Source organism: Scardinius erythrophthalmus, assembly GCF_964197995.2.
Source record: "Scardinius erythrophthalmus genome assembly, chromosome: 20".
Lineage (NCBI taxonomy): Eukaryota > Metazoa > Chordata > Actinopteri > Cypriniformes > Leuciscidae > Scardinius > Scardinius erythrophthalmus.
This window is the reverse complement of record NC_138240.1, coordinates 968,702-995,447: the sequence shown is the minus strand read 5'-3', so window position 1 is coordinate 995,447 and position 26,746 is coordinate 968,702. Positions and strand designations below refer to the sequence as shown.

At 42.2% G+C, this 26,746-nt stretch overlaps 1 protein-coding gene across 1 annotated transcript; it reads left to right on the top strand.

The window, feature by feature from the left end:
• Positions 1 to 21,858: 21,858 nt before the first annotated feature.
• Positions 21,859 to 24,918, top strand: ptger4a (prostaglandin E receptor 4 (subtype EP4) a; the record flags this gene model as incomplete). The annotated part of the gene is made up of 2 exons (XM_081348556.1): positions 21,859 to 22,650; positions 24,490 to 24,918. The coding sequence occupies 2 exons, from the start codon at positions 21,859 to 21,861 to the stop codon at positions 24,916 to 24,918; spliced, it is 1,221 nt and encodes a 406-aa protein (XP_081204682.1).
• Between the last annotated feature and the right edge of the window lie 1,828 nt (positions 24,919 to 26,746).

Genomic DNA, 26,746 nt, shown 5'->3' with positions numbered 1-26,746 from the left:
GTCTCACTAAAAGGTTGTGGATCTGTTTCTCAACAGCTTCCAGCTCAGACTGCAGTGCGTGCAGCTCAAATGCGTCTTCACCTGCACCAAAAGGTAGACTACTTACATCTGATATATTCGCCATTTTAACAGATGGACAGTAACGTTAAGTTAGCAACGACGCTACCAGTGATGTCAATATTAATACTAATTTATGGCTGAAGTCTTGGATATAATCCGTCTTTTTAGTGGTACGGGTGTAGAGTAGACGCACGATAGGCGAAAAAAATGTTTGTTTGTAAGTGAGTGTGGAGAAGACGCGTTCAGCCGTGATCCAAGGGAGTAACCTTGGATCAATATGACAAGGACACCTCAAAGTAATTGATTATACTATATAAACAATTTATGTAAACCAAAGGTTCACAAAAGGAAAAAGGTAAAGAGAAAAGAACTAGACCGTGCCAAATCAAAGAAATAAGTAGAACCAAAACCAATCTCACTAGAAAAACAATACGACATATAATCTGACTAAATTAACACTCAACAGGAACAGAAACAAAAGATCTTCAGCGTCAAAGATGTAATGTATAAAATGCCTGATGGTTTTTGGCAAAAATACATTACCTAATTCTATACATTACTTAGGGATTCTATAGAATGCCGGATTACACATTTTGCCGGTAGCATATATATATATATATATATATATATATATATATATATATATATATATATATATATATATATATATATATATATATATATATATATATATATATATATATAATATTATTAATTTTTTTTTTTTTTTTTTTTTTTCAATTAACACATATATTTCATTTCAAGTAACAAAAATGGTTTTAGTTTCAGTTATAATAACAACCCAGGAACAAATATCTGCAAAATCTTCTTAATTCTAATGGAAAATAAGATAATTTTTCAGAACCCACTAGAATTTTTCTTTTTCTTGTTTTAAGCAAAAAACTTTTTTTATTAAGACAAGAATTAATATCTTCAGTCATTTTGCTTCTCCAGTAAATGTATCTGGTGTTCTTTGGTCAGTTTTGACCGCAAATTTGTACTTTTTTCTTTTTTTTCTTCTTCATCGGAATTGTTCGAATCTTGGTAAAGGTTTTGGCACTTGTTATGCGAACACAAAAAAATCATGGACATGATTCGAACAGGTTAAATGTTCCTGTAAACAACAGTCACACTTGAGCTCCTCGCGGTCTGAGATGAGCGCATTAGAAATGAGTGAGACGAGTTTCCTCTAGTGGAAGCGTTTGGAACTGCAGCCGAACTACATCTCACTGAACGCTCATTTACTGAGATATCAAACTCACATTTGGAACACAACTTGTTTTGATTTATGGCTTTGATTTTCTCACAGTTTTAGAGTAAAACATGTTTTTGAAAATATATATTTCATATAAAAATTGAAAATAGTATTTTTGTGCATTTTTCATAACAATAAATGTAAAATTCTGTAACTTTTTTCAAGTTCACTTTTTAAAACTTTTGTCACTTCAGCAATAATCTGCCGAGTGTCGTCTTTGAGAAGAGATCAAACTTCAGTCTGTCGCTCTAAAGCGTTCAAGATTTACCACAGTTTACGTTGGAAATTAAATTTTCAGGTCTATGCTCAAAAAGTGAATAAATGAATTATAAATACAGTGTAAATATAATTTAGTACCATAAAATCCCCTGAAAAATACAAAATATTAAATAAAAAACATTATCGAACTAAAATATAGTACATTCATTTCATTGGTTACGAATATTTGGATATTTGTGCTGGAAAGCGAGAGGAAGAGCTGTAATCTGTGATGGTGTTTCGTCAGGAGCTGAAGGATCGTCTTGTGGCTCAGGATCAGACGGACCCGAGGAGCCTGGAGTCGCTGGTGTCGGCCCTGACCCGGGACACACTGGCGGCCTGTGAGGAGTCGGATCTGGCCCAGTACCGGCAGACGGTGTGTGACTGGGAGGCCGAGAGACACCAGCTCATTCAGAGAGAGAGAAAGACGAAAGAGGAGCGTCTGAACAAACAGCGGGTCGGTGCGGCCCAGTGACCGACAGGCATTGTTTCTCATGTTTATTGGGTGGATTGAGATAAAGATTTGTGTGTTAATATTATTTGGATTCTTTTTCAACGGCCTGTAAATCTGAACAGAATAAATAAACGATGAAAATACTCTTATTTAGTCTGTCCTGTCACACTGTACGCACTGAAATAACAGGATTTTGAAGGCGGTCTATATACGGTAGCCAAGGCTAGAGATAATAGGGATGTTTTTCGAACATCTAAGAGCGTAACATTTAGTACAAGTACTTCAAACGAAATAAACTTATAGCCCGTTTTCTGAATAACATTGAGAATATCTCTATAGATTGTTGCAACACCGCCGCCACGACCAATCAGACGGGGCTCATGCTTATAACAGTATCCTGATGAAGTAGACTCATTTAGACCGAAATAATCATTTGGTTTAAGCCAGGTTTCAGTAAGGCAAAGTACATCGAAGCTATTATCTGTGACTATTTCATTTACAATAACTGCCTTAGGTGTGAGTGATCTAATGTTTAGAAGACCTAGCTTTAGAAATTGTTTTTGATTACTAATAGCAACATTTTCTGGTTTAGTAACAATTAGATTTTTCCTAGATCCTGCAGTAGATTTATTATTTGATCGCACTAAACGAGGAATAGACACAGTTTCTATGCAATGTTCAACACTAGTATTTATATCAGTTAAATTGGTGCAGCAGAGACTATGATTTTGACTTTTGGTTACTAGTCAAAAGGTATTTAACATTTTGGAGATGTTATCTGACAGAAGATCCGATCCGAATCTGCTTGGGTGTAAGCCATCAGCACGGTAAAGCCTAGGACGCTCCCAAAACAGATTCCAATTATTTACAAAGAGCAGTTTCTGCTCATTGCACCATGACATTAACCATTCATTTAGCGCAAATAATCTACTAAACTTTTCATGACCTAGTCGGTACGTGGGAAGCGGTCCTGACACAATGATCGTTATTTCAGGCGATGTGCTGCGTACCGTATCGATCAGATTCCTGAAGTCTTTCTTCAGAACCTCCGTCTGGCGCAGCCTGATGTCGTTCACTCCCGCGTGCAGGACCACGGTTCCGACGCGCTCGTTCAGAATCTCGGGAACGCGAGCAGCGATTTCAGAAACACGAGCACCAGGAAAGCAGTGACTATGCACCTTACTTTTACTTAACGTAGCGTGTACGTGTCGAACGATGGAATCGCCGATGATCACAGCATCGCGTTCTGTTTCGCGAAGAGGTGAGAAGCGGTTTTGTGTGGATATCTCGAAAACCGGGAGGGTCGGAGAGAGTTCCCTTACGAGAACGTTCTCTCGTACTGCGTTGAAAACGCTGTGGGAAAACTCCTTTTCTCGAGAATATTGAAGCCTTTATTTTAAAACGCATTGCTGCAGCACATGCGAGAGCTAGAAGCTCGCGTGAGCGTGCTGATTGGCTTGTGCAAAGCAACTGCACGAACCAATGGCGGAACAGCAGAGGAGCGCGAGCCAATCGGGGCGCTTGGCACTCTGCCAGAGTCAAGCGCGCGAAACTGCACGTGACAGAAGAGTATAAATACACAGAGAATCCGCCATTTGACAGATTTTATCTCCTTCAGCTTTCGACTCACCTCGTCGCTGATTCTCTCCGAGTGAAGCCGCTCGTCGTCGAACAGCCTTCCAGCGGAACTGCTTCGCATCCCGGCGTCCGCCAAGCTGAGCGTTTCCCTGTGGCATCCGACGAGTATCCTTTTCTAACTCAAAAAGAGCATTCTAAGAGAGCAAATCGCTGTTTTCACAGCGCGCGGCGTTGTTTCAAATGCCGCTCACCGTGTGTGACTCATGCGGGGTCTCCCTGCACGCCTCTGACACACACTCTCTGTGTGTTGCCTGCCTCGGCCCTGAGCACGCCGAGGCAGCGCTCACTAAAGGCGGCTGCCTTCACTGTGACGGAATGCCTGTTGCCACGCTCCGTGCCAGATCTTCCGCCGCCTCGCTGAGTGTTCCCGCCCACCTTCCATCTTCGGCGCCCCGTGAGCCCCGTAGGAAGAAGCTGAGCTCACTAAAAGCTGGCGCGCGCCCTTTTCAGCGCGAACGCGCTCTTCAGCTTCTTCAACGCTCTCCTCTGTCGACGGCGCTGAAGAGAAAGGGTATGTTTCTCTACCTCCATTAGAGGAAGCGGTCGCTGCACACTTATGCCCTCCCACTGCTGGGAGTTGGAGGGCTAAAACCGTGCACCCCTCTAAGCCGTGCAGGACCACTTCGGCTCTCGCCAGCCGCGCTTATGCTGCCGCCGGCCAAGCCGCCTCTGCACTCCATGCTATGGCGACCCTGCAGGTGTTTCAAGCTAAGCTCCTCCGCACTATGGACGAGTCGGGCCCGGACCCAGACACCTTCAAAGACCTCAGGAGTGCTACAGATTTGGCGCTGAGGGCCACAAAGACCACCGCGCAAGCACTGGGCCGCAACATGTCTAGCCTGGTTGTCTTAGAGCGCCACTTGTGGCTCACTTTAACGGAGATCAGGGACGCTGACAAAACCGCCTTCCTCGACTCTCCAGTCTCTCCATACGGTCTCTTCGGCCCTTCTGTTAATGGCTTCGCTGATCGCTTCACGGAGGCTCAGAAAGCTTCAAGTGCTATGAGGCACTTCCTGCCCAAACGCTCTAGCTCGGTCCAACGGCGCCCCAAGAGCACGCTGCGACCGGAAAAGCCCGCGTCTCAGGTTCCCCAGCCCCTCCCCGCGGCTGACACCACTCGACGCCTGAAGCCTGCAAAACGATTCCCGTTTCCCAGGCGCCAGGGCCCTCGACCGAAGCTGACGCTCGACCACGAGCCCAAGAAGCCGTCCTAACCGGCAGGAAAAGGGGTCTATGTCCCGCCGCGGCCGGACCAGCCCCGAAGATCGCTCGAGTGCTTCTCACAGCTCCCTCTTCAGTTCAGGCGGCTGGAGCAGTTGTGTATGCAGACAATGGGCCCGTCATGTGTTACGCACCCCTGCACCCAAACGCTGTTTTAACAGCGACCCACACAGAGCACAAAACGAGCAAAATTTCTCCCCTGACTTCATATCAGTTCGAGCCCCCGTCTCCGGGCGTTCCAGATATAATGATGCCTCTGGCTCTTCGGGCTCTAGCTTGGCAGGCTATCCCAGGAGTTTCAGAATGGGTGATAAACATCATAAAGCACGGCTACTCGCTTCAGTTTGCACGCAGACCCCCGCGCTTTCGCGCTGTGGTTCAAACCTCGGTCAGCAGCACATTACGTCATGTCCTCCGCACCGAAGTATTAAGTCTGCTAGCAAAAGGGGCTATCGAGAGGGTTCCCCCTTCTCTAAGCGAGTCAGGCTTTTACAGCCGTTACTTTCTCGTTCCGAAGAAAGACGGCGGCCTGAGGCCCATTTTAGATCTCAGACGTCTGAACAAGGCTCTTATGTCACGGCCGTTCAGGATGCTCACGACCAGACATATACTGGCGCAAATTCGCCCAGGCGACTGGTTTTTCTCAGTAGATCTGAAAGACGCTTACTTTCACATTCAAGTGAATCCCCACCACAGGCCATTCTTGAGATTCGCCTTCGAGGGGCAGACATACCAGTACACGGTTCTACCGTTTGGACTGGCTCTGGCACCTCGTACATTCACGAAGTGCATGGATGCAGCTCTCTCCCCCCTGAGACAGCGGGGAATGCGCATTCTAAACTACCTCGACGACTGGCTCATTCTGACTCAGTCAGAGGCGGAGTCACATACTCACAAAGCCTGGCTCCTCAGCCATCTAGAATGTCTAGGGCTCAGGGTGAATTTTTCAAAGAGTATTCTGTCACCCAGCCAACGTATCATGTTCCTGGGGACAGTATTCGACTCCGTTCTTATGAGAGCATGGCCCTCCCCGGCCCGTGCTCTATCGATTCAGCGGCTCGCCGCATCGTTCACGGAGGGCTCTCATGCACCCCTCAGAACGTTTCAGAGGATCCTTGGCCTTATGGCCTCAGCATCATCAGTACTCCAACTAGGCCTACTGCGCATGCGTCCTCTTCAACTGTGGCTAGCACCTCGGGTGCCACCCCGCGCCTGGCACTCAGGCCGATTGACTATCAAGGTGGATCAGCGCTGTGTTCAAGCCCTGGCCCCTTGGACGAACGCCAGCTGGTTTCAGCAGGGCGTGAGTATGGGGGTGGTCTCCAAGAGGAGGATGATTTCAACAGACGCTTCCAACTTAGGTTGGGGAGCCCTGTACGAGGGCAGGCCTGCCTCCGGCCTCTGGTCGAGCTCGGAGAAACGCCTACACATCAACTGCCTCGAAATGAGGGCAGTTTTTCTGGCCCTGAAAACCTTCCTCCCATACCTGGCTGGACACCACGTATTGGTCCGGACGGACAACATGTCAGTGGTATCTTACATAAATCGCCAGGGCGGCCTCAGGTCCCGCAACCTGCTTGCCATAGCCACCCAGCTACTGTTATGGGCTCACACCAATCTGCGCTCGCTCAGGGCAGCTCACGTGCCGGGCACGTTGAACACGGGAGCAGACATGCTCTCTCGGGGCAGGGTTCCCCCAGAGGAATGGTCTCTCCACCCTCAGACGATTCTCCTACTTTGGGAGGTCTTCGGGAAGGCAGAAGTAGATCTCTTCGCCTCAGAAGACAATCGTCACTGCCCAATCTTCTTTTCAAAGAGCAGGGATGCGTTGGCCCACGACTGGCCCAGCCTTCCCCTCTATGCTTTTCCTCCGGTCTCGATGCTCCCTCAGGTCATCGAACGGATCAGAGACACGAAATGCGCAGTGCTCCTGATAGCTCCTCTATGGCGAACCCAGTCTTGGTTTCCGGAGCTGATACGGCTGTCTGTGACAGACCCTTGGCCAATCCCAGTGAGGCGCGACCTTCTGGCTCAGGCCAGCAGGACTATATGGCATCCCCGTCCCGATTTGTGGGCCCTACACGCTTGGCCACTCAACGGGTACCCCAGGACCTCCCAGAGGGCGTCCTGAACACGATCAGGGAAGCTAGAGCTCCGTCTACCAGACGCCTCTACCACCATAAATGGTCAGTGTTTTCCAGCTGGTGTTCAGCTCGAAACCTCGACCCACACACTTGTGAAATCCCAAGAGTGCTATCCTTTTTCCAGGAGATGCTGGATGCGGGTCGATCCCCCTCCACTCTCAAGGTATACGTAGCAGCCATTGCTGCACAGCATGTTTTGGAAGCCGGAGCCTCCTTAGGAAAATGCGACCTTATAGTTCGCTTCCTTAAGGGCGCCAGAAGGCTTAACCCGCCTCGGCCGCCATCTGTCCCAGCATGGGACCTTTCTTTGGTTCTGCGGGCTCTTAAGGGACCTCCCTTTGAACCACTTCGGTCAGCCGACCTAAAACCTCTCTCCCTGAAAACCGCCCTGCTGTTGGCACTGGCGTCAGTCAAGAGAGTAAGTGACTTATAGGCGCTCTCTACTAGCGCTTCCTGTCTGGAATTTGGCCCCAATGACTCTAAGGTCATCCTTAGGCCAAGACATGGATATATTCCTAAGGTGCTCTCAACTCCGTTCAGAGCCCAGGTTATTTCTCTGTCAGCTCTTCCCACCTCAGAAGAGTTCAGTGATGTTCTCAAACTCTGCCCTGTCAGAGCTTTGAGAATTTATTTGGAGCGTTCAGCCTCTTTCAGACAGTCTGAACAGCTTTTTGTTTGCTTCGGGGGCCGAACCAAAGGTCTTCCCGTCACGAAGCTCACGCTGTCCAGATGGATAGTGGATGCCATTGCTCTGGCCTACACCTCACTGGGCCTTACATGTCCCATAGGTGTTAGAGCTCACTCCACGAGAGGCGTCGCCTCGTCGTGGGCCTGGTCAAGTGGTGTTCCTATCGAAGACATCTGTGCGGCGGCCGGATGGTCCGTCCCGTCCACATTTGTGAGATTTTACAACCTGGAAGTTCCTGCTCTGCAGGCACGAGTTCTCTCTATCTAAGCTCTGGCTCTGCGGACCCAGGCTGGTTTTGACATTCTTTCTGTCACACTTGTGCGACGACCGGCTAGTCTGTTTCGTCCACATTTGTGAAACGTTACAACCCAAAAGTCCCTGCTCCGCAGGTACGAATTCTCTCTAGCTAGGCCCTGGCTCTATGGATCCAGACTAGTTATGAAAATGTCTATGCAGGACGTTATGCGGCGGCCGGCTGGTCCGTTCCGTCCACATCTTAGACCTCTATGGTACCTGCCTTATAGGCATGAGTAGTCTCTATCTAACGCTGGCTCTGTGGACCCAGACTAGTTTTTGACTCAGACACTGGTTGTCATCTCGTGTTGTGGGATTCTTAAGACTGGCCCTTGGCCCAGCTTTATCTGTTTGGATATCTAAGGGCCCGAAGATTCGGTCTCTTTATCCTAGGCTATTCTGTACTTCCTGGAGCTCTCGGTGAGTCAGATTGGCCAAAGACGACAAGCACGGCGTTTTAAATAGTGTTCCCACAGCGTTTTCAACGCAGTACGAGAGAACGTTCTCGTAAGGGAACGTACTTGGTTACTTACGTAACCTCGGTTCCCTTAGAGATAAGGGAACGAGTACTGCGTTGCCTTGCCGTGCTATTGTCTCTTATGGCAGGTGTCTTTTCGCTTCAGTCGATTTAAACCTGTCAAATGGCGGATTCTCTGTGTATTTATACTCTTCTGTCACGTGCAGTTTCGCACGCTTGACTCTGGCAGAGTGCCAAGCGCCCCAATTGGCTCGCGCTCCTCTGCTGTTCCGCCATTGGTTCGTGCAGTTGCTTTGCACAAGCCAATCAGCACGCTCACGCGAGCTTCTAGCTCTCGCATGTGCTGCAGCAATGCGTTTTAAAATAAAGGCTTCAATATTCTCGAGAAAAGGAGTTTTCCCACAGCGTTTTCAATGCAGTACTCGTTCCCTTATCTCTAAGGGAACCGAGGTTACGTAAGTAACCAAGTACGTTTTCTTGGTCTAGACCTGACTCGCGTCTTCCGCTGCGGAACCACCCAGGCTTCGTGGTGGCGTGTTGGAGCCGGAGTGAATGAGACCATGGCTGATCGCGACCTCGACGCTCGGGCCGATGCTGAGAAACGCACGGAGTAGATGAGGTCGGAGTCAGCGGGTTAGTAACGTTAATCTCTGGTTTGTGTGCATCAGCGCGTGATGTTTCAAGAGCGAAACGCCGGTCTATCAGCTCGGCCTGTCTCACTAAAAGGTCGTGGATCTGTTTCTCAACAGCTTCCAGCTCAGACTGCAGTGCGTGCAGCTCAAATGCGTCTTCACCTGCACCAAAAGGTAGACTACTTACATCTGATATATTCGCCATTTTAACAGATGGACAGTAACGTTAAGTTAGCAACGACGCTACCATTGATGCTATCAATATTAATACTAATTTATGGCTGAAGTCTTGGATATAATCCGTCTTTTTAGTGGTACGGGTGTAGAGTAGACGCACGATAGGCAAAAAAAATGTTTGTTTGTAAGTGAGTGTGGAGAAGACGCGTTCAGCCGTGATCCAAGGGAGTAACCTTGGATCAATATGACAAGGACACCTCAAAGTAATTGATTATACTATATAAACAATTTATGTAAACCAAAGGTTCACAAAAGGAAAAAGGTAAAGAGAAAAGAACTAGACCGTGCCAAATCAAAGAAATAAGTAGAACCAAAACCAATCTCACTAGAAAAACAATACGACATATAATCTGACTAAATTAACACTCAACAGGAACAGAAACAAAAGATCTTCAGCGTCAAAGATGGTTGATGGTTTTTGGCAAAAATACATTACCTAATTCTATACATTACTTAGGGATTCTATAGAATGCCGGATTAAAATATTTTTTTTTATTTCAATTAACACATATATTTCATTTCAAGTAACAAAAATGGTTTTAGTTTCAGTTATAATAACAACCCAGGAACAAATATCTGCAAAATCTACTTAATTCTAATGGAAAATAAGATAATTTTTCAGACCCCACTAGAATTTTTCTTTTTCTTGTTTTAAGCAAAAAACTTTTTTTATTAAGACAAGAATTAATATCTTCAGTCATTTTGCTTCTCCAGTAAATGTATCTGGTGTTCTTTGGTCAGTTTTGACCGCAAATTTGTACTTTTTTCTTTTTTTTTCTTCTTCGTCGGAATTGTTCGAATCTTGGTAAAGGTTTTGGCACTTGTTATGCGAACACAAAAAAAATCATGGACATGATTTGAACAGGTTAAATGTTCCTGTAAACAATAGTCACACTTGAGCTCCTCGCGGTCTGAGATGAGCGCATTAGAAATGAGTGAGACGAGTTTCCTCTAGTGGAAGCGTTTGGAACTGCAGCCGAACTACATCTCACTGAACGCTCATTTACTGAGATATCAACCTCACATTTGGAACACAACTTGTTTAGATTTATGGCTTTGATTTTCTCACAGTTTTAGAGTAAAACATGTTTTTGAAAATATATATTTCATATAAAAATTGAAAATAGTATTTTTGTGCATTTTTCATAACAATAAATGTAAAAATTCTGTAACTTTTTTCAAGTTCACTTTTTAAAACTTGTCACTTCAGCAATAATCTGCCGAGTGTCGTCTTTGAAAAGAGATCAAACTTCAGTCTGTCGCTCTAAAGCGTTCAAGATTTACCACAGTTTACGTTGGAAATTAAATTTTCAGGTCTATGCTCAAAAAGTGAATAAATGAATTATAAATACAGTGTAAATATAATTTAGTACCATAAAATCCCCTGAAAAATACAAAATATTAAATAAAAAACATTATCGAACTAAAATAAAGTACATTCATTTCATTGGTTACGAATATTTGGATATTTGTGCTGGAAAGCGAGAGGAAGAGCTGTAATCTGTGATGGTGTTTCGCCAGGAGCTGAAGGATCGTCTTGTGGCTCAGGATCAGACGGACCCGAGGAGCCTGGAGTCGCTGCTGTCGGCCCTGACCCGGGACACACTGGCGGCCTGTGAGGAGTCGGATCTGGCCCAGTACCGGTGTGTGACTGGGAGGCCGAGAGACACCAGCTCATTCAGAGAGAGAGAGAGAGACGAAAGAGGAGCGTCTGAACAAACAGCGGGTCGGTGCGGCCCAGTGACCGACAGGCATTGTTTCTCATGTTTATTGTCTTTGGTTGGGTGGATTGAGATAAAGATTTGTGTGTTAATATTATTTGGATTCTTTTTCAACGGCCTGTAAATCTGAACAGAATAAATAAACGATGAAAATACTCTTATTTAGTCTGTCCTGTCACACTGTACGCACTGAAATAACAGGATTTACCGTCTGGAGATCTGGAGATGTCTTCTGTTCATCAAATCTGATCAAACATATAGTAAAAACTGTGAAATATTATTATAATGTAAATCAGCTGTTCTCTATGTGAATATATAGTAAAGTGTAATTTATATCCTGTGATAAAAGCTGAATTTTCAGCATCATTACTCCTGTCTTCAGTGTCACATGATCCTTCAGAAATCATTCTAATATGATGATTTGATGATCAAGACACGTTTCCACAGAAATATGAACATTGATAATAATCATAAATGTGTCTTGAGCATCAAATCATCATATTAGAGTGATTTCTGAAGGATCATGTGACACTGAAGACTGGAGTAATGATGCTGAAAATTCAGCTTTGATCACAGGAATAAATTACACTTTACTATATATTCACATAGAGAACAGATGATTTACATTAGAATAATATTTCACTGTTTTTACAGTATTTTTTATGAAATAAGTGCAGCATTGGTGAGCAGAAGAGACTCTTTCAGAAACATTCTGATTATTATTTTCTCGTGTCTCCGCTGTCAGATCATTCTTCAGTTTTGTGTGTGTGTGTGTGTGTGTGTGTGTGTGTGTGTGTGTGTGTGTGTGTGTGTGTGTGTGTGTGTGTGTGTTTTGTCTCATGTATTACACACACTGTAATCGATCCGCTCCCAGCTCAAACAATCCGGCGCTTCTGCTGTAATTCTGCACCTTCATGTTTAGTGTTTCTTGATGGCGACGTCGTTCCCTTTCCTGCGAACACACACACACATTCCCAACGGACACACACACAATCCCAGTGAACGCACACAATCCCAGCGGACAAAACACATTCTGTTCTGTGGCTTATCAGGAGACTCGGACAAAGGGCCAGAATCAGATCCGAAGCTGTTTTCAGGAATTCTTTTATCTTTCTAGTGAATTTCGGAGAGATTCTGCTCCTGTAATTGGTGGAAAACTCTAAAACAAGATGCACATTGTAATGAGTGTGTGATATCAATCTGTCTTTATGTGTTTAGGGATTTAGGAAGCTTTTTATCACATTACGATGTTGCAGAATCATGTTGTGATCAAACATTACAATATTCCTCAGTGTTTATGTCTCGTTTTCCAGCACAAACATCTAAACATTCGTAAATTAAGACACATTTACTGGAGAAGAAGACAAAATGACTGAAGATATTAAGTCTGAAAAAAATGAAGTGAGTTTGTGCTTAAAAGAAGAACAAATATCTGTCAGTGGAGTCAGAGAAATAATCTTAATTCAAAAGGAAACAAGTTTATTTTTCTGACTCCATCGTGTCCGTTACATTTAATCATTAAGCAGAAATATGCGAGCTGTCAATCATATTTAGTGGATGAAGTGGGCGGTAATCAGGAGGTTATTTTTCCACCAAATTTGATTTGTGAAATTTATGGCGTGTCAGATGTGATATGAACCATTCGCCATAGGAAGCGGTTTCATGTTTCATCTCTTAACTGACAGGTACAAAATGAATCAAATGTATTCTGGGCCTTTTTATCCAGTAATTTCATTATGATGGTGGACAAAGTGAGCTTTAATTTGATTGGTTCTTGGTATCAAGCGACTGTTTCCTCTGCTCTGTTTAGCTTTTCATGTAGAAATGATTGATTTGGGCTGTTCCGGCACGTAACCCAAAACTCTGAGAGTGATATGAATCTGAGGCTGATTCTAATCATGTGAAGCTGAAATCTCATTTGGATCCCGATTAAAGCTTTTCCCTCTTTTATCTGCATCAGCTCGTTACATAAACCGCTGTAAATCAGGACTTTAAAGATTCATCGCTGCGTTTCTGCATTTACACTGAGACCGAGTCAATGCGGATTACATTCGGTCTTTCATTAAGAGCTTTTAAATTCTCCGTTACATGTGATTCCTGCTTCAAGTCAGACTTTAAACAAGATTAATGACGATATTTTGGTAAGATTTACAATATAAACCTTACACTGCAAAAAAAAAAAAAGATGTTCTTCCTCAGTGTTTCTGTCTCGTTTTCAAAGGCACAAATATTTAAACATTCTTAAATTAAGATACATTTACTGGAGAAGAAGCAAAATGACTGAAGATATTAAGTGTTGATTAATAAAATAGTGATTAAAATGCTTAAAAACAGGAAAACAATATGTGCCAATGGTGTCAGAAAAAAAAAATGTTTCCTCTTTGAATTAAGTTTTTTTTTTTTTTTTACCAAATTGGCAGATTTTTTTTCTTATTTTAAACATAAACTCATTCATTTTTAATGATGTTTCTGTATTTGTACTGGGGCTGTTAAGTGTTTCAATTTTTAATGTAATTTATTACACGATGTGCCGATTAATTAATCAACCCCCCAAAAGATCTTTTAAAGGCATTATTCTGTTTGATGATAAAAGCATTGGACATTACAAAACATAGTTTTAGAAAGAAATATTTTGATTCAACAAAGAATTTATTACACAAACTTTTAAAGTCCCCTGTGGTGAAAATCCATCTTTTAATGCTGCAGTGAACCAAAGACAGTCTCAAAAACACGCTTTGAAATCGCTGGTGTTTCTGACGTCACAAACTACCTTGCAACCAATCAGATCAACGTGTGATCGTCAACCAGTGGATCTCTGAGCTGAGTGAGTGAGTGAGTGGAGGCGGGGCTCATTTGCATATTCATAGAGCCGCGCATACTAAATGAGATTTTGGTGTCATTTTCATTATGTCATTTGATCAAAAGATGTGTTTTAAGGGATAAAAGTTTTGACCACATGGTGATTTTTTAAGGTGAAAATGTGGCCATAATGTTTTTTCAGATGCTGAAGTGGCATTCAGGTATATTTTACACAGATTGTTTAATGCAGCTCAGAGTTGTATAAATATGAAATGTATGAAAAATGAAATGATACTCTAAATATGAAAGGAAAACGGCCAGTAGGTGGCGGCAAATCACTGTCTCATTGAGTGAGTCATTGAATCATTCATTCAACTGTTTCATTCAGGAACGAAGCGTGTGGCGTCTTGTTGCGCTCCCACGGAGAAGAGGAAGAGTTGCGTTTGTAGAGTGTGTTTGTCGCCATGTTGTCGAGACGCTGTTATTTTCATCCCGGAGTCCAATCACCTTTGTTTGGCCTTCCCTGAGCGCATGCATCTCCACGTTATGGTAAGAGGCGTGACCTTTCCGGGCAACGTGCGCTAAGCTGCTGTCGAATCACAACACAGGAACCGCTGGCACAATCAGAACTCGTTACGTATTTCTGAAGGAGGGACTTCATAGAACAAGGAAGTCATCAGCCCGTTCTTAGGACAGTGAAAACAGCGGTATACAGATAAGTGAATTGTGTGAAAAATACGGTGTTTTTTTACACGCGAAACATGAACACATGTTATATTGCACACTGTAAACACAATCAAAGCTTCAAAAACACACGAAAAACGGGACCTTTAATGAATGAGTCACTGAATCAATGACTCACTCGAGTCGTTAAAAACTGCTGATTCATTCAGTAATGAATCACCGTTGTGTGTTTCTCAGAGACGCACTACAGTTCTGCTCTGGCTTTGTTTAGAACTACTTTCATTGGCAAAGCTGACAATACTGTGTCTAAAATGTATAAAATCAATATCACATTTGCAATTTGTTTTAGTTTTGACGGAGATATTGAGTCAGACATCAGCAGCTGCCAATCTAAACAGTTTACTTCTGATCTAGACAATACTGAGCTCGCTTTTGTTTAAGGACCATCACTAATATTTAACTGATGTTATCACAAGTAGAGCAAACATGCTCAAATCCTGTTCTCCATCAGATATAAAGATCATATGAGTAATAGATGCACTTATGATCTCAGGCCTCAACATTAGATTTGGACAATCATGGAATTCCAAAGAATCCTGTGACTTCCCTATGGAAGCTTGCTTAAAGTCCCCCTGAGTCAATAATTTCTTTCTCTAAAACTAATCTTTGATCACTAAAATGTTTAAAGTTTTTTCTGTGAAAAATTTTAACTTGACACCCCTGCCTCATTTAGTATGCGCGGTTCTATGAATATGCAAATGAGCCCCGCCTCCACTCACTCACTCAGCTCAGAGATCCACTCGTTAACGATCACATGTTGATCTGACTGATTACAAGGTAGTTTACAGCCTCCCTTTAAGTCGTTTTATTAGGCCTTCAAACTAGGAAGTACATGCATAAAATTAAGGCGTTAGCTAAAATGATCATTGTTGACCTATCTAAAAATTTAGAGTTTCTGGCTAAAAACTTTGTGAGCCCGGTGACTTTACTCAGAACCTTACTGGCCATATTCCTGCCATCCAAGTTGTTTTCCAGGATGCAACCCAGGCATTTTACTGACGCTTTTGCACTGACCACAACATTATTCAAAATAACCCATATTCCGAGCATATTCAATCTGTATTTTGAGCCGAACAAGATGGCCTCTGTCTTATCAAAATGTAGAGACAGCATATTGCCAATCAGCCTGTTGTTTACAGAAGATAGCTCAGGGCTCAGGTTACTCTCTAAAGTGGATTGTTGTTAATGAGACATTAAAAGTGCAGAGTCATCAGCGTACAGTAATAATTCACATGAACAGGAGTCTGCCATATCATTAATGTATGTTAAAAATAAGGACGGTCCGAGAATACTTCCTTGTGGAACGCCACATTCAACTACACAAGGGTCTGACTGTACTAAGACCACCAATTGTTCCCTCCTGACAGGTAAGATCTAAACCACCTACAGGTGGCGCTGTCTGCCTCTAAGGCCTCAAGTTTGGCAATCAGTCTGTCATGATTCACCGTATCAAATGCCTTTTGAAGATCCAATAACACCATTCCGCAAAGATTTCCGTTATCTATTTCCCTGCAGGTGATGTCGGATAAATAGAGTAGGCATGACTCGGTAGAATGTGACTTCCTGAATCCGGATTGGAATTTATTTTTCATGTATTCATTAAATTGTTCATTGACCAACCTTTCAAATTTTTTTGATACTGTGCATAAAACAGAGACCGGTCTGTAATTACCAGGATCGTGGCTGTTTCCCTTTTTAAAAAGGGGAACTACCTTGGCCCTATAGAGATCGTTGGGGAAAACACCAGCTTCAACAGACAGGTTGAAAATATGGGTGATGTGTGGGAGATGTATGGGAGATGTATGGGAGATGTATGGGTGTTGTGTGGGAGATGTGTGGGTGATGTGTGGGAGATGTGTGGGTGATGTGTGGGAGATGTATGGGTGATGTGTGGGAGATGTATGGGAGATGAATGGGAGATGTATGGGTGATGTGTGGGTGATGTGTGGGAGATGTATGGGAGATGTATGGGAGATGTGTGGGTGATGTGTGGGAGATGTATGGGAGATGTGTGGGAGATGTATGGGAGATGTGTGGGAGATGTGTGGGTGATGTGTGGGAGATGTATGGGAGATGTGTGGGTGATGTGTGGGAGATGTATGGGAGATGTATGGGAGATGTGTGGGTGATGTGTGGGAGATGTATGGGAGATGTGTGGGTGATGTGTGGGAGATGTGTGGGAGATGTGTGGGAGATGTATGGGAGATGTATGGGAGATGTATGGGAGATGTGTAGGAGATGTGTGGGAGATGTGTAGGAGATGTTTGGGTGATGTGTGGGAGATGTATGGGTGATGTGTGGGAGATGTGTGGGTGATGTGTGGGAGATGTATGGGAGATGTATGGGAGATGTGTGGGTGATGTGTGGGTGATGTGTGGGAGATGTATGGGAGATGTATGGGAGATGTGTAGGAGATGTATGGGAGATGTGTGGGAGATGTGTAGGAGATGTTTGGGTGATGTGTGGGAGATGTATGGGAGATGTATGGGTGATGTATGGGAGATGTATGGGTGATGTGTGGGTGATGTGTGGGAGATGTATGGGAGATGTATGGGAGATGTGTGGGTGATGTGTGGGAGATGTATGGGAGATGTATGGGAGATGTGTGGGTGATGTGTGGGAGATGTATGGGAGATGTGTGGGTGATGTGTGGGAGATGTGTGGGAGATGTGTGGGAGATGTGTGGGAGATGTGTGGGTGATGAATGGGAGATGTATGGGTGATGTGTGGGTGATGTGTGGGAGATGTATGGGAGATGTATGGGAGATGTGTGGGTGATGTGTGGGAGATGTATGGGAGATGTGTGGGTGATGTGTGGGAGATGTGTGGGAGATGTGTGGGAGATGTGTGGGAGATGTATGGGAGATGTATGGGAGATGTGTGGGAGATGTATGGGAGATGTATGGGAGATGTGTGGGAGATGTATGGGAGATGTATGGGTGATGTGTGGGAGATGTATGGGTGATGTATGGGAGATGTATTGGAGATGTATGGGTGATGTATGGGAGATGTGTGGGTGATGTGTGGGAGATGTATGGGTGATGTATGGGAGATGTATGGGTGATGTGTGGGAGATGTGTGGGAGATGTGTGGGAGATGTGTGGGAGATGTATGGGAGATGTGTGGGAGATGTATGGGTGATGTATGGGAGATGTATTGGAGATGTATGGGTGATGTATGGGAGATGTATGGGTGATGTATGGGAGATGTGTGGGTGATGTGTGGGAGATGTATGGGTGATGTATGGGTGATGTGTGGGAGATGTATGGGTGATGTATGGGAGATGTGTGGGAGATGTATGGGAGATGTATGGGAGATGTATGGGTGATGTGTAGGAGATGTGTGGGAGATGTGTGGGAGATGTGTGGGAGATGTATGGGAGATGTGTGGGAGATGTATGGGTGATGTATGGGAGATGTATTGGAGATGTATGGGTGATGTATGGGAGATGTATGGGTGATGTATGGGAGATGTGTGGGTGATGTGTGGGAGATGTATGGGTGATGTATGGGAGATGTATGGGTGATGTGTGGGAGATGTGTGGGAGATGTGTGGGTGATGTATGGGTGATGTATGGGAGATGTATGGGTGATGTATGGGTGATGTATGGGAGATGTATGGGAGATGTATGGGTGATGTATGGGTGATTGTGACGGGTGCGTAGCTCACTTCACAGTTTAACTCTACCATGATTAAGATTGTCTATTTTGAAGTTTCATTTAATAGGGTTTATTTTATTTTTAAATTCCCTTAGTATAAGAAATAAACACAGGACAAGTTATCAAGTTAACAGTTTATTAAAGTTTGAATGTATAGAAGGGTGCACACTACTTATATTCTCTTTTGCTGTTAAACTCTACCTGAGTCCTAGATTCTTCTGGTCCATGGAGTGAACGGCCGCATTCCATGTGTCAGGAAACAAAGGGAGAGGCGGGGCATTAGCCTCCAAACTTGTACTGTTCCGGAGGAAATTGGACTGTACCATCGTAATCCAAATCGGAGGGAATCTTTTATTTAGTTTCATTCAGTTTCATATTGTTCTGTTTGTTTGGAGTAGTTTTTGTATTGTGCTTCAATTATTTGATTGCATTATGTTAGGTACGATACAGTGTATATTTTGTTGTAATTATTATTGTTAATTGGGGAACGTTTTCTTTTGATATTTACCTCTTATTTTTGTTTGGTAGAGGCTAAAGAGTATATCTAGTGGTAAATCTCAGAGGGGAGAGCGATCCAGCCACAGTAACATCATGATCTGCTGATCTTTAGTGTTTGTTTATTATTTTGTTAACTGGGGGGATTTATTTATTTATTTATTTATTTTCTAGGTTTGTTTTATTTTTTTGTTAGATTCAGTTAATTTCCATCTTAAGTCTTTGATTTTTATATGGACTTTATTTTTGGAAATTACTTTAATTATATCTGCCCCTGTATATAATTTATTTTTTTTGGAGAAATAAATCCAATCTATTCACTGCCTGTCCTGTCTGTTCTTGGCCACTCCCTTACAGTAATGTATGGGTGATGTATGGGTGATGTATGGGTGATGTATGGGAGATGTATGGGTGATGTATGGGTGATGTATGGGAGATGTATGGGAGATGTATGGGTGATGTATGGGAGATGTATGGGAGATGTATGGGAGATGTATGGGTGATGTATGGGTGATGTATGGGTGATGTATGGGAGATATATGGGAGATGTATGCGTGATGTATGGGAGATGTATGGGAGATGTATGGGTGATGTGTGGGAGATGTGTGGGTGATGTGTGGGAGATGTATGGGTGATGTATGGGTGATGTATGGGTGATGTGTGGGTGATGTGTGGGAGATGTGTGGGAGATGTGTGGGTGATGTGTGGGAGATGTATGGGTGATGTGTGGGTGATGTGTGGGAGATGTGTGGGAGATGTGTGGGAGATGTATGGGTGATGTATGGGGCTATTTGGGCAGCAGCATCTCGTAAAAACTGAGGGATAACCCATCTAACCCCGGGCCCTTAGAGCAGTCTAGCTGTAATAGCTTTTTTCCATCTTCCCTACCTCAACCTTCCGTAAGGAAAATGAGTTAGGCAGTGCTCCAAGTTTATTATAGAATGATTTCACCCTATCAATGTTGAATAACCCATAGTTGAAGATTCAAGACCAGCTGTTCTGCTATAGAAGTGAAGTAAGTATTAAACTTATTAGCATTTTAACTCTTTCTTATTGAAATTCAGGACACCCTTTATTGTTTGTCCTGTGCTTCTTGGTTTCTTAGTATTTGTCTTAGCGGCCCCCAATTCCTTTAAGGTTTTCCACAACTTTTTTGGGTTATCTTTATTATTTGATATATCATTTTTATAGTGGGTCGATTTAGCATCTCTTATAAGTTCCTGAGTCTTATTTCTTGCTTAAGTGACAACATGTAGAAGCAACAGGACATTTCTGAATGTTAGTTGATGAATTTATGTAGCTGATGTGTAGTTATCTTCTAGTCATTGATTAGCATATTCTGTCTTGATAATCTATAAATCGTGTTCAGGGGGCGGGGTTTATGTAAATTTTAGGGTTGGTGATGTCACTAACCCGGGAGGAATGTGGTGTAGTCTCTACCAGCTGTTGGTTGTAGTCCTTAAAAAGCGATTTCTTTAAATTAAAATATCTCCCTTTGCTTTGAACTTTAAGTGTCGTACCTTTACAGATGTTGTTTATGCTCAAACAGCAACATTACACACTAACTAAAGTTAGAAAAGTCAAATCATAATCAACCACCCCTTTAACTGATACTAGGATCAGCTCAATAACACTCTCACAAGTCTTATTCTCGTGGACTGTTTACCAGCTGTTCAAGACCAAAAGAGTGACACAGGTCCTCCAGCATTCTGCCGTAAGGATGAACACAGCCCGACACATTTGTGTTCATATCCCCGATTAAAATCATCTCAGAGCTCTCGTTGTCTGATAGGCTCAAGAGAACTTCTAACTTATCATAAAAAGTGGGATGGCTTGGCGGTCTGTTGCAAGCCCCCAATAACATGGGCTTGGTTTTTGGTAAACATCCAAACAATCTCTAAATCACTAGCAATGTCATCTCTACAGTTAAAAGCCACACCTGAGCGCACATATACACAAACCCCGCGTCCTTCCGAACTATAGGCCTACAGTAATTATTAATTTCCTCATCGCTTATAGTTTCATCTAACCAACTTTCCGTTAAATAGATAACCCTGACCTCTGATTGTTGCTAGCAACATACTAATTCATGCTAGCAATGTATTAAAATGTTACAAACTCAAAATATAACACTAGACGCATGCTAAGACATGCTATTTCAGACAAGCCTTTATCAAGCTAACATAAAAGTTTGTCCCAACAATTCAGCTCAAGTGTTGTTCTCATCTGACTCTAAACAATCTTGTTTGTTTTTTCCAACCCAAATCCTGGGTTGTTTTCTCAGTGTTTGGGTAGTTTTAATGTTACCCAGCTCCTGGGTCAGACGTAACAACACAATGATTAGGTAGTTTTTGTGTAAGACTTGAATTACTTCTAAATTTTTCATTTGTACTTCTAATATTTGTTAAACAAGCTTAAATGCATGCAGTATGTATTCAAAACTATATAAAATGTTATAGGCCTACTGTAAAATACGATAAAAAAAGGAATTCATGCAAACCAGTGTTTGTGTGGAATATATATATATTACAAGTTTAGAGGATTTAACTTAATATGTAAACATTAATCAATGTGTGAAGTAAAAAAAAAAAAAAAAGCTAGTACAAATGAATCAACCATTATGCTGGGTTAAATAAACACCCCAAATTTGGTTGTTTTTAACGCAGTGTCAGATCAATAATATTACTGAATATTATTATCCCCTTTTAGGGAAATTAGCTTTTATGTTTAGAGCAGATATTAATTGTTGTGATTCTACAGTGAGAATATTGCACGGGACGTGCTGGTTGTTTTGGGCGTCCCGTTGTGTGTGTGTGTGTGTGTGTGTGTGTGTGTGTGTGTGTGTGTGTGTGTGTGTGTGTGTGTGTGTGTGTGTGTGTGTGTGTGTGTGTGTGTGTGTGTGTGTGTGATACTGTATAGTGTATGGGCGGTTCAGTCACTCATGACTTTATTCCCTCCACAGCAGAATTTACAATTCCTGGAAAATGAGAGCTAGAGAAGCGCTGAGAGTTTAGCAGAACCCCAGTTGAATTACTTCTAAATGTTTAACTTTAACTTCTAATATCTGGATCCCAGCCGAACATGGACGCGCAGAACAGCACCGCGGCGCGCGGGACCGAGCCCAGGATTCCCACCATTCCCGCCATCATGTTCATATTCGGGGTCATCAGTAACATAATCGCCATCATCGTGCTCTGCAAATCCAGGAGAGAGCAGAAGGAGAGCACCTTCTACACACTGGTCTGCGGTCTAGCTGTCACGGATCTTCTAGGAACAGTCCTCGCCAGTCCAGTGACCATCGCTACATATGTGAAGGGCGCGTGGCCTGATGGAGACCCGCTGTGCCAGTACTTCGGATTCGTTTTGCTATTCTTCTCCCTGGCAGGGCTGAGCATAATCTGCGCCATGTCCATCGAGAGATACATCGCTATCAACCACGCGTACTTCTACAACGATTACGCGAATAAGAAACTCGCCGGAGTGACGCTTCTCGCCATTTACGCATCAAACATCATGTTCTGCGCGCTCCCGAGCGCGGGTTTCGGAGAGGTTAAGATGCAGTATCCTCAAACCTGGTGCTTTATCGACTGGAGGACCAATGTCAGCACGCATGCCGCGTTCTCCTACATGTACGCGGGCTTCAGCTCGCTCCTGATCCTGGTCACGGTGATCTGTAACGTGCTGGTGTGCGGCGCGCTCATCCAGATGCACCGGAGCTTCGTGCGGCGCACGTCTCTCGGCACTGACCCGTTCCGAGCGTCTGATCCCGGCAGGACCCGCAGCTTCGGCCGCCTGGCAGGCGCGGAGATCCAGATGGTGATTCTCCTCATCGCAACATCTGCTGTCGTGCTCATTTGCTCCATTCCACTCGTTGTAAGCTCTCGGAACGCATTGTGTCTGCTTTATCTCTCCATTTCTATGACCGTCTTATCGGCAAAACAAGAACTTTCTCACGATCTGCGTCGTGATTTTCCTTCAGTTTCAATATAGTCTGCATTGTGCGATTAGAATGAATCACAAGAGGATGATGATAAAGTCTTAAAGGAATATAATTATGCTGAAATAGTCTTGGGTCACGGTGTCATCTCACAATATAAATATTTTGAAATACAGTATTGGGTTCAAAACAAGAACTTTCTCACGATCTGCGTCGTGGTTTTCCTTCAGTTTCATTTTTCTGTATTGTGCTACTGATTAAAATGAATCCAATCTGATCTCATGAAAGTGCGTATCTAGGGTTCGGTTTAGGAGAATAAGTTGACTTGTAAACTTAATCTCTCCAGTTCTGCTGCCTGCCTCATATATGACTGTGTTATCGGCAGAACAAGAGCTTTCTCACGATCTGCGTCGCGATTATTATTATTATTTTTTTTATTTTTTGCATTGTGCTACACATTATAATGAATCACAGAGGATGATGATAAAGTCTTAAAGGAATATAAATATGATGAAATAGACTTGGGTCACGGTGTCATCTCACAATACAAATATATTACAATAAAGTAAAATAAAGGTTCCAAAAGGGGGGTTTCACAGCGATGCAAAAGAGGAACCAGTTTTGGTTCCCTAAATAATCTTTCAGTGAACAGTTCTTACAAGAAAAAACTAAAAAACTTTTTCCACCATAAAGCCAAACCTTTATTTTTAAGAATGCATGGTTTCATGAAAAACCTATGACAGGATTTTTATGAAACCATGCATTCTTAAAAATAAAGGTTCGGCATTTAACATGATCCATGGACCCTTTTTTCCCCCTTTAGATTATAAAATATTCTTCACACTAAGAAAAAATGGTTCTTTTAAGAACTGACTGAAAGGTTGTTTCTTCTATGGCATCACTGCAAAAGAAAAAAGAAAAAAACAATATTTAAGTGTTTCGTCAAGATCAGTATTTCGCTTTCTTTATCAATTCTTGTTGGTGGCATTTGAAATCACAAATCCCAAAGTACAGAAAACAGAACCATAATTAGTATATATTTTGTTAGAATTGATAAATGGTACTTGCCATACTAAAGGAAAACAGATCTCCTCTAACGTGTTCAGATTGATGTTCATAATTTCATTTCTAAGGTCAGGCTTTTGATGCAGTGAAACTATAAAAATACAGTGTTGATGCTATACTTCTAATCATGATGTTTTATTCCTTGAAGCATTTCAGTAAAAATTGACTAAACTAATGTCCAGAACATTTCATTATTAAAAAAAAAATCTCCCAAATTATGAATATGTTTTATAGTAAAGTACGCTTTAATTGCACACTTTAATTTCTTATTATCACTAAACTGGATGATGACATTTACTTACATCATAACTTTTATCTGTTTATTAATTTGTCTTTAAGACCTGCACATATTCACATGCAAAATGTTTTAATATAATATTTGTCAAATGGATACTGAAAATGTTCACTTTTTTTAGGTCCAGGTGTTTCTAATCATGATTTTTTTTATTCCTTGATGCATGTCAGTAAAAATGGGCAAAATCATTTAATTCTAAAAAAAAATCTCCCAAAATTATGAACATTTAATATGTTTATAGTAAAGTACGATTTAATTGCACATTTGTAAGAATTTAATTGATGATCATATTTACTGATATCATAACTTTTATCCGTTGTCTTCAAGGCCCCACTGCACATATTCACATGCAAAATGTTTTAATAATATGTTTGTCAAATGCATACTGAAAATTTAGTGTCACTCTTGTTTCTAGGTCCAGGTGTTTCTCAACCAGCTTTATAAGACGCCGGTGGAGAAAAGGCTGGATAGAAACCCAGATCTGCTGGCAATCCGATTCGCCTCCACCAATCCCATTCTGGATCCCTGGATCTATATTCTCCTGCGTAAAGCCGTGCTCTCCAAGCTCATCGAGAACATCAATTGTCTGTTCTGCAGGCTTGAGTCTCAGAGACAGCAGGGACAGGGAATGCGTGTGTCCTCCATCTTCTCCGGAGACTCTCCGTTTGCTGTGTCTGGAGAACTCAAAGAGCTCACTGAAGTCCCTGACACCTGTCAATCAAACCTCTGTCTGTCTGAAGCTCCTTCTCAATCCTCCGATCGCAACAGTTTAGACAGTGGCTCAAAAGAGCAGAGCTTACAGATGACCATCACCAATGAGGCTTTCCAAGAGAAGAGCATTTAACTCTGCAGGATGCTTCTCGAGTGAAACCAGTGCAATTTAATCTCCATTTCACTGATTATTAATTTATTGGAGTGAATCATTTTATCAGCTATAAAGTTACTCTTTAAGACTATATGAATAAAGGTTCTGTATTGGCGTCGATGGTTCCATGAAGAACCTCTAACATCCATTTCACAGAATCTGATTATTTATTTATTCGAGCGAACCATTAGTTTATCAGCTATAAAGTTACTTTTTAAGTCTTTATGCTCTTAAAAATAACGGTTATTTATCGGCATCGATGGTTCCATGAAGAACCTCTAACATGGAACATGGAATCTTTCCGTTGCACTAAAGGTTCTTTATAGTGGAAAAACAGGTTCTTCTGATTATTAACGTTCTTTACAATACACTTAAAAATAATGGTTCCAAAATTTTTTTTTTTTTTGCGATGCCATAGTCAAGTCAAGTCAAGTCAAGTCAAGTCTCCTTCATTTATACAGCGCTTTAACAATATAGACGTTTCACAGCAGCTTTACAGTGAAAACAGGAGATTACAGTAACAGAGATTGTTTAGGCTTTACAGCAGATCTAGAATAAAGTTATTGTCCAGATAAAGTTAGTTTTGATTGATTCACTTCCGTTGTAAAGATCATTAGTTATTAACTTAGGGGCGCTAACACACACCGTTCTCACAGAAAACAGAAACGTTTAACACATTCTGGACGTTCATTTACACGACTTTGGTGCTCGAGAATGCAAACTTTGAAATAGGTTCCAAGGTCCAAGTTTTGAACATTTTTGAAAACGTTATAATCTCCGTGTAAACTTCAAAAAGGGTGAGAGCATGCACATATATATATATACAGTAGAAGAACCATTTTTTGTTCCCCAAAGAACCTTTCAGTGATCAAAACCATTTTCTCTTAGTATGAAGAACATTTAAAAAACCTTTTTCCACTGTAAATAATCTTTTGTGGTTCGAACCATCGATGGCAATAAACAAGATTTATTTTCAAAGGAAGGTGAAACTGTGTTCCTCTATGGCATTGCTTTTAGAGGCTTCATGTGTGCGAGTTTAAGGATATTTTTGATCGGTTTAGACGGTGAAAGCTTCTCTCTCTGCCAGCATACAGTACACACGTGTTTGTTTTTCCAGAAGAGTTCAAATCAGTCACATCAAGATCAACAGAAGTCGAGCCCTGCAGGAAATAACCTAGTTAAGATGTTTTCATAAAAACCTTTCCAGTTTCTCGGTGCGTCCTGCTTCCCAAACCGCAGATAAATAAATACGGTGTGTGTGCGGTTTGGCTCTGGCGTGAGACGCGAATCACCTGATCATGGAATCAGATCCCAGAGAACAAACCTGTCCGGACGTTCCCAATGTTCTCTACACATTCAAAACAGACAGTTAAAAAAATAAAATAAAAACGTTTCTTTGTTGTGTGAATCTAATGAAATCATTCCATTTTATCAGTTTGCAAACATTAAGGGAATGTTACTTTTCAATGTAACATTCTGAGGCAAATAGTAACATTTAAACATTAAAGGGAATGTAACATTCTGAGGTAACATTTAAACATTAAGGGAATGTTACTTTTGATAGTCATTTAAACATGTTTAAACTAGTAGTAACAGTTAAAAAATGTTAGGCGAATATCCAACTAAAATGTTTCAGATAATTTTCTATTAACTTTGAAAGAATCTTGCCAGAAAGTTCTCAGAACGTTCCTTGTTCGCTGGGAAAATCCATCCAGAAATATCTGTATAATGTATAATGAAATGTTTTGTTAAAAGAAATCACAGAATAATCACTGAATGAAAAGATTCCTCTGAGAAAGTCGCAAGG